Consider the following 8,853-nt stretch of genomic DNA (forward strand, 5'->3'; position numbering starts at 1 on the left):
AGGGACAGACATTTCTCCAAAAGTTTTGGTAGACGTGATGGCTCAGATTTCAAAATGCAAACAGATGTTCCTGAAGCCTCCGAGAGGGGCCACTCCCCTTTTATTTCCAGAGTCCTGGCGACTCCTACGTTATTTTGTGTCCCAACACCCACGCCCCTGTGATGTAAACTTTCACGAGAAGTGGGAAAACACTTTGTTTGGAGTTTCCCCAAGTGGCTGGCGCCGTACGAGGCCAGGTGGTTCCGAGAATGGGCGCCGGTCAGGACAAACCTCGAGGACCAGAGCGCCCCGACTTCCACGCACCGGGATCCTGCAGGCGCCTGCACGCGCCCACCCGCCGGGCCCGGGGCTCGGTGCACGGGGCGGGGACAGTGGGTGCGCCGGGCTCTCCGGCCTCCGAGCCCCCAGCTCGCTGACTGCCACGCCAGAGGGACGCGCGGCCGGTGCCTCCACCGCCACCCTCCCCGGCCGCGCAGCCTTTGGAATCTGGCGTCTTGGCCACTTCGCCCGTCGAAGCGGGGGCGGGAGCGCGGGTGGCCGCCATACCCAGGCCGAATGGGGCGGGAAAAGAACTTGACAGCGCTCGGCCGCATGACCTGCGCCCCGTGGGAGGACAGCAGAAGAGAGTCGCTTCACCCGGTCTCTGCCCAACCTGGGGTCTCGGGAAACACGCGGTAATGACCCAAGAACCCCGCCCTCCGGGAGAGGCGAGGCGGCGAGGCTGCCGGGACGGTTTGAGGACCAGGCCCGGCTGGGAAGACTCCAACCTTCACCTCCCAGGTCCCCGATCCCACTTCCCGCCGTCTCCCGGCGTCGCCACTTCAGGCAGCACACTGGGCCCGGTCTCGCCCCACGCCCGGACCGCCCCCCAGGGGGTGCTCTCACTGTGCAGCGAGTCCCTCCGCTGCCTCCTCCCAGCCCAAAATGGCGGCGGCGGCCACCGCTCCTTCTCGTCGCCTTCCTCTAGGACCGGGGATCCCTCCGCGCCCACAGCCCCTCCCCCCTCGGCCGGATCTATTTTCTGCCTAGTAAAGATTAACGCCATCAATGAACTCTTTAATTGAGCTCGGGGGGCGAATCCGGTTGTGCTTCCGCACGGCCAACGTCGACATAAGCGGAAATATTGACAGACGAGCCGGCCAATAAAAAGACAGAGGTGAGCGCGGGACGACTCCCGCGCAAGGCTAGATGGGTTTTGGAGTTCGCGGGGTAGTTGTTGACGTGAGCTGTTGACGTGACAGGATGTTGGGTCGCCTTCCAAGGCCAGAAGAACTACAATCCCCAGCAGGCATCGCGCTGTAAAGGCTGTTCCCTCCCCCCTTCCTCCCCGCCCCCCAACCATAGCGCCTGAGCGCGGCTTGACCGGGGAGAGCTGCTGCAACTGCAGCAAGAGGTAGGGCTGAGGCGCTGGAATTGCAGACGGGCGATTGCACAAAAAGACAGCAGATGTAGTCGGTGTGCATAGCCCTTGCCCTTGACAACAAATAGGTCAGTTCCGCCTTTGCAAAACCTCTTTCCCCGACCATTTCCTCTCTTGTAAAGAATCCATCCTTACCCCGTTTGGGTTTCCTTCCCAACTCCCTATAATGTGAAGCCCCTTTCCTCTGTTTCCCACCCTGAGAGGACGTAGGGAGGCAGGCCATGCCCTGTCGATGAAAAGGCCTCAGTCCCAGGCTCAGCTCAGGCCCCAGGCGTGTTTCTTGAGGCATTGACTTCTGGAGCCCAGCCTGGGTCGGGCTTGGGGGGCCGCAGTTAAGATTGAGGCCTCTGGAGAGGACCCCCTCGTGTTGGAGCCACCGGCCCAGTCCACTCCGAGTCTCTCCAGGGCGTTGCAGTGTGCACAGTGGCCGCCCCAGGCAGCCTGCTTTCCCACTTTGGTTGTTGGGGGAACAAAGCTTAGTCCTGCCTTCCTAGCTGCCAGCCTGGTCCTCCGTGACTTCCAGGTGAGCAGCATAGGATGTCGGCCTGGCCCCGAGGCCTGAGAAACGGGGCGGGGAAGGTGGTTCCTTTATCCCCATTTGGCCCCTTGCTGGCTGCAGGTGTGAAAAACTGGGTGGAGGCAGCCTTCCGGGCCTTCGATGGAAAATGAGGTGGTGCAGGTCTGGTGCTACAAAATGGCTGCTGTTGCCTTGGTAAAAAACTCCCCGGCAGCCCGTCTTCCTGAGAATTCTCCTTCAGGACTTAGGCTTCTGTTGTTGTTTAAAGCAGGTGTCACTAGTTAAAGGCATCTGCTGAGAGATTGGGAACAGAAGAAGGTGGCCCCTCCGAACCAGACCAACTGTAAGACAGAGCGATCAGCAGCCATGGAGGAGGCCAAGGTAAGGCTCGCCCGCCCAGTCCCCGGAATGCCCTGAATGTGGATCGTGCCATCTGGGAGCCTGGTCTCTTATCTCAGATGTGTTGGCAGATTTGGAAAAATCAGTATGTTTAAATGAGTTCCTACTATGCGCCGAGTAATACACCAGATGCTAAATCTGTGCTATCTCATGACATCCTAGTAGCCCTTCAGGATAGGACTTATTATTTCCATTTCACAGCAGCTAAGGTTCTTTTTAAAAAAAAATATATATATATATATATATATATTTTGCCTTAACCAGTTTGGCTCAGTGGATAGAGCGTTGGCCAGCGGACTGTAGGGTCCCAGGTTCGATTCAGGTCAAGGGCACATGCCGGGTTTGTGAGCTCAATCCCCAGTGGGGGGCACGCAAGAGGCAGCCAGTCAATGATTCTCTCTCATCATTGATGTTTCTATCTCTCCCTCTCTGAAATGAATAAAAATATGTATATTTTTATATGTATATATTTTTATTGATTTCAGAGAGGGAGAGAGAGATAGAAGCATTAGTGATGAGAGAGAATCATTGACTGGCTGCCTCTTGCACACCCAACTCTGGGGATGGAGCCCAAAATCCAGGTATGTTCCCTGACCGGGTATCAAACCGTGGCCTCCTGGCTCATAAGTTGACCGACACTCAACCACTGAGCCATGCCGGCTGGGCCACAGAAATTAAGGTTCTCAGAGCTGAAATATCCTTTCTAGAATCATGCCGTCAGCAAGCAACAGATCCAGGGTTTAAACTTAGGGCCTTCTGACAACAGAACCCTGCCGCATCCAGGCTGAGAACCAAATCTAAAGCAGGGAAAAGAGTTTGAGCAATTGGTTCATAATTTGGGATGTGTTGGGGGATAAGATACCACCCAGGAGAGATGAAGAGACAGATTGTATGAAGCCATTAGAATGTCACCTTCTGATCTGGCAACAGGAACCCAAACCCTCCCAGACGGTGCTCTCGCTCACTGCCCCCACCTTGCCCATTCTTCTCCCCGAGTCCACAACTCCTTATAGCTGAGAGAACTCAGCTCCTCTGACTCACCCTATCTAGCCACTTCCAGTGTTTCCTGGATTTCTTTAATTTGGACTTCATGGCATGCCAGGACTAGCAGGTTCGGAGAGGGCAAATGACTCACCCAGGTCACACAGCTTCTGTGCAATAGTGGTAATGGTAGTAGAGAGACAAGCCTTTAGGAGGGAGGCTGAGGGGCAGGGCTGATTTGGGTGAGGGGAAGGATCATTAGGGAGCTTTGGCTGAGGGGCGGAGTGGGGGGGTGGAGGGGGGTTGGTGAATTATTGTGCACACAAAAACAAGCCACCCTGCCTTAAGAGTTCCCAGCGGACTGCCTCTTCCAGGGTGGGGCAGAGCTCTGTCTCATTTGACCTAAAACACTGGTGAAGACAGGGCAGTCACTCTTAGTTGACCTCCCTGCAGGTGAATTAACAAAACAACACAAACACGCATGCACACACACACTCCAACATGCCTCCTTTTCCCTGACGTTCTCTTCCGGCTCTCCCAAACGCAGGTAACACACCTTCAGCTCTTACAGGGCTGCATACATCCCCCGATACACACCCTAGGCTTATATGGACCCATGCCCAGAGGTCTCTGAACTGTTGTACATTATAAAACAACATCCCGCTGGTAGTAGTTATTATTAGAATTCCCCAAACCACAAACTTAGAGCAACTCATTCCCCACTCCCCACTCCGTACTCCCACCCTCACCATGACAGAGATAACCCGCTGCCCTGAACACACACTCTCGAGACAGAATCCTTTGCGCATCTTAGATAAGTTCTAGAATTCTCTCAGCTGCAGACTAGAGTTTGACCTTTCCTCTCCCTGGTTAGGATCTCTTTCCTGCCCCTCATGTGGATGAATACCAACTTCAACTTCTGCCTGGAGTAAATGCACTCCGTCTTCTTCTTTTTTTTTTTTTTTTAATATATTTTATTGATTTTTTACAGAGAGGAAGGGAGAGGGATAGAGAGTTAGAAACATCGATGAGAGAGAAACATCGATCAGCTGCCTCCTGCACACCTCCTACTGGGGATGTGCCCACAACCAGGGTACATGCCCTTGACCAGAATCGAACCTGGGACCCTTGAGTCTGCAGGCCGACGCTCTATCCACTGAGCCAAACCGGTCAGGGCGCACTCCATCTTCTTCACCCGAGAATGACAGAAAAGAGAATCTTGTGTCCCAGTATCTTTTGGATCCCCCCTTATGGGCTTTATGTCATTTAACATGTTTGGCCCAAGTGCTCACCTTGGGCCATACACAGGGACACAGCGGTGAACTGGACAGACAAGTCACATTCTTACAGGAGGAAGACAGATGATAACGTGCTAAATGTGATGTATGATGTTAACTATGTCACGTGATAGGGAGTTAGTGGGAAGGGGAGATGAGAGGGCTACTTTATTTTTTTAAATATATTTTTATTGATTTCAGAGAGGAAGGGAGAAGGAGAGAGAGAAACATCAATGATGAGAGAGACTCAGTGATTGGTTGCTTCCTGCATGCCCCCCACTGGGGATCGAGCCCGCAACCCAGGCATGTGCCCTTGGCCGGAATGGAACCTGAGACCCTTCAGTCCGCAGGCTGACGCTCTAACCACTGAGCCAAGCCAACCAGGGCGAGAGGGCTACTTTAGATAGGCTGGCCAGGAACGGCCTCTCTGAAGAGGTGACGTTGGAACAAAGCCCTAAATAAAGGATGAAAAGAGTCAGCTATCCGCCCTAGCCGGTTGTGCGCAGTGGCTAGAGCGTCGGCCTGCGGACTGAAGGGGCCTGGGTTCCATTTTGGTCAAGGGCATGCACCTCGTTTGCAGGCTCCTCCCTGGCCTGGGCCCTGGTCGGGGCTCGTGCAGGAGGCAACCAATCGATGTGTTTCTCTCACATCGATATTTCTGTCTTTCCCTCTCTCTCCCACTCTCTGAAAAGTCAATGGGAAGATATCCTCGAGTGAGGATTAAAACAAAACAAGTCAACAACAACAAAGCCAGCTATCCAAGTACCCCGAAGCAGGATCAGCGACATAATTTGTGTGGCTCAGTGCAAAGGGCTCTTTATTCAAAAACCAGTAAGAAGGCCCTTGTAGGGTCCTCTTGAATACCAAAAGGTTGTGGGTTCAGTTCCCAGTCGGAGCATGTACCTAGCTTTTGTGGGTTCAATCCTGGGTTGGGGCAGGTACGGAAGGCAACGAATTGATGTTCTCACTCACGTCAATGTTCCCCCTTCCCCTTCCTCTCTGTAAAATCGATAAGCATATCCTGTGTAAGGATTTAAAAAAATATTAAGAAGTTCAAGACAATGACAGCAGAGCATTAAGCAAAGCCTGGGGCTTTTTTGATGGGAGGCATTGAAATTGCAGAGTGAAATACGCAGGTGAAATGCCTGCTCTTGCCTAGTTTGCTTAGGGCCCATTGGGGACAGGAGACAGGTAAGCCATAAACAAACAAATGGTTGCAGAAGGCTGAGAGCTGGAGGTGGGGGTGGGGAGGGGGTGAAGAGGCAGGGAAGGATTCCAGGCACAGACTGGCTGTGACCCGTCCTCCTCATGTTCTCTCCTTAGGCCTCTGACTCTTCTAGGAGCCCAGAAACACCCCCTGAGCCTCATGACCCTGCTGGTTCCCTGCCCCTGACACCCCGGATGGAGAGCCACTCAGAGGAGGAAGATCCTTCCCGGGCTGGCGGTGGTCTGGGCTGCAATAGTAAGGGTGCCCGGACCCAGAACCCCAGGGGCTGCTCAGTGGAGGCGGTGCTGAGCCGCAAGAGGCACCGCCGGCGGCCCTCCAAGCGCAAGCGGCACTGGCGGCCCTACCTGGAGCTGAGCTGGGACGAGAAGCAACAGCGGGACGAGAAGCAGGGCCAGAGGGCCTCCCGGCTCCGAGAGGAGATGTTTGCCAAGGGCCAAGCCGTGGCGCCCTACAACACCACCCAGTTCCTGATGAACGACCGGAACCCGGAGGAGCCCGACCTGGATGTGCCCCAGGGGGCCTCGCACCCGGGCTCCAGTGAAGAGAGTGAGGCAGAGGACAGTGGCCGGCCGGTCCAAGCTCCTGGCGAGTTCCAGCAGAGGGACTTCTCCGAGACCTATGAGCGCTTCCACACGGAGAGCCTGCAGGGCCGCAGCAAGCAGGAGCTGGTGCAGGACTACCTGGATCTGGAGCGGAGGCTGTCGCTGGCCGAGGAGGAGACCCGGAAGCTGCAGCAGCTGCAGGGGCGCGCCAGCCGCCAGTCCTGTCGCCAGGTTGAGGAACTGGCTGCTGAGGTGGAGAGGCTCCGGACGGAGAACCAGCGGCTTCGGCAGGAGAATGAGATGTGGCATCAAGAGGGGAGCCAGGCACCTCGGGGTGCCCCCTCACCAGTTTAGCCCAAGGAGACAGTTCCATTTAATGCACATGTAGGCCAGCTGGGTCTCAAGGTGGCAGGTGGTGGATGAAAACCACTCCCATCACCCTTGTGCCGCCTGAGAACAGCTTGACTTCCACCTTGTCATTTCCACAGTTTGTTCTTTGATGGCATTATTATTATTATTATTATTATTAATTTCAGATAGGAAGGGAGATGGAGAGAGAGAAACATCAATGATGAGAATCATTGATCGGCTGCCTCCTGCACGCCCCCTACTGGGGATCGAGCTCACAACCCGGCATGTGCCCCTGACCAGAATCGAATCTGGGATCATTCAGACCCACAGCCAATGCTCTATCCACTGAGCCAACTCGGCTAGGGTAATGGCATCTTATTTTTCACGGAGAAAATAAATGGTTTTGGTGAAATCAAATGCAGTGGCTGGGACTGGTTTCACTAGGGCTCTGAGATTCAAAGCACATTCATCCCAGAAAGGCTTGGGACTTGGGGTCCTAATGCCCCCTTGCCCTGAGCCTGGGAGGACAGTAGACCTCTGCATTGGGGTCCTATCAAGATCTCCAGGATGCTTGAATTCTGCTCCGTGTGTTGGGGACCAGTCAGATTGCTCTGAAGGTTTCATAGAGGGAGGTGTAGAGGTGGGAGGGGGCTCAGTCAGGAGCCCCTGGGTTCAGCCAGAACTTGACTTAAGGTGCCAGATCGCTGGGAGGAGTTGGGAGCTTCCCCAGAGGAGAGAGGGCGGGATCTTGGAGAAGGCCCACGCCCAGGGGTTCCTTCAGGGTGTGTTCCCGGATTCCCTGTGTTCTCCCCGTCTTCCCCGCCTCTTCCCCGCCGTTCAGAGGGCTGGGCTAGATGAGGTATGGGCGCCTTGTGTCTCCTTGTCCTTGATAGCCCCACCCCGACGTCGGGCAGCCAGGGGAAGGGCACTTACAAGTAAGCATGCAAGGGAAGTTTTCTCGTGGAAATTCGGCCCACGCGGCAGCGGACGGCAGTGACTCGATCCCAGCGGAGCTGTGGCCTGGCTTTCCTGGAGCCCCTGCAGCTGTGCTCCCTGCTCCTCGGAGCCTAATCGCCCGCATGGTTCATGGGGGCTGGACCCCGGCAGGTACATCCCCTCTGAGGGGAGCCCCTCCCCTATCTGCACATAATAGACAGCTGCGCCAGCCTGGGGGATGCAGATGCCTCCAACATGCCAGCAGTATTGGGCTCTGAAGCGAGCTCATACACCCCTGCTAGAGGGAAAGGCAGATGAACCCTGTAAGTTGCCAGGACAACTTTCATTTCTGCCCCGCCACACCCAGGCCTCACCAGCCCCTTCTACAATGAAGCAAGGCGCGAGAACAGGTTCTAGGAAGGGATGGGATTCAAGAGAATAAAATCTCCCACCCTGTGGGGTCTGCCCCTGGAACTCTGGCCAAGGCTGCTAGCCCCCTTCCGTACACTGTCAGGAAGGGCCAGAGGACCGACTGCCCCCACTTTGCAGACGGGAAACCCAAGCCTTAGAGAGAGTGACTTGTGGGACTCTAGGAATGCTGACCCAAGGCCTGCCTTCCCCTTTGGGTTGCCAGCCAGGACCCATAGCCCTGGGCAGGCTGGGCAGGCTGGGCAGCCTCTGCGGCTGCATTCCTCAGCACGGAGCCTGAGGGAGAGGGGAGGGGCAAGGCCATGGGCCAGGACCATGGGCGTGTACCTGGAGGGGGGTGTGTGTTGGTAACTAGGAGGGAAGAGAGGATTCCAGAGGGCTGCTGGAGGGTGTGGGGGATGGGTGTGTGTGGGATGGGTGTGGGGGTGTCTGGAGATGGCTTGGGTCAGCTGTCCCTGAGTAGGCAAGATCTTCTCACGGGGGAGGGGCAGGTGAGAAGTTCAGCCCTTCTTGGCCCAGAGTTGAGGAGCTTGGAGACAGGAAAGCTGCCAGCTGGCCTTCTCTACCCACAACACACACAGACATTCCCCGCACCCCCAAACACACACATGGTCAGGCCTGCACCTAGGTGGGTCAATATTCCCACGGTGGCCCTGGCCTGTGTGACTCGGTTGGACATTATCCTGTGCACTGAAAGGCTGCTAGTTCAATTCCAGGCCAGGGCACATGCCCGGATTGCAGACTCCATCAATGTTTTTCTCTCTCTCAAAATC

General features: G+C 55.5%; 1 protein-coding gene across 4 annotated transcripts; it reads left to right on the plus strand.

Annotated features, from left to right (window-relative positions):
• The first annotated feature begins 290 nt into the window (after window positions 1-290).
• Window positions 291-7,132, plus strand: HEXIM2 (HEXIM P-TEFb complex subunit 2). Of its 4 annotated transcripts, none has more exons than XM_081110854.1 (3): window positions 291-674; window positions 2,209-2,318; window positions 5,918-7,132. In XM_081110854.1, the coding sequence occupies exons 2-3, from the start codon at window positions 2,304-2,306 to the stop codon at window positions 6,716-6,718; spliced, it is 816 nt and encodes a 271-aa protein (XP_080966980.1). In that variant the 5' UTR covers window positions 291-674; window positions 2,209-2,303; the 3' UTR covers window positions 6,719-7,132. The 4 variants fall into 4 exon arrangements, with proteins under 4 accessions (XP_080966980.1, XP_080966981.1, XP_080966979.1 ...); XM_081110855.1 differs by lacking the exon at window positions 291-674 and adding an exon at window positions 1,198-1,393; XM_081110853.1 differs by lacking the exon at window positions 291-674 and adding an exon at window positions 1,341-1,488.
• The last annotated feature ends 1,721 nt before the right edge of the window (window positions 7,133-8,853 follow it).

Source organism: Myotis nattereri (assembly GCF_964212035.1).
Source record: "Myotis nattereri genome assembly, chromosome: 16".
Classification (NCBI taxonomy): domain Eukaryota; kingdom Metazoa; phylum Chordata; class Mammalia; order Chiroptera; family Vespertilionidae; genus Myotis; species Myotis nattereri.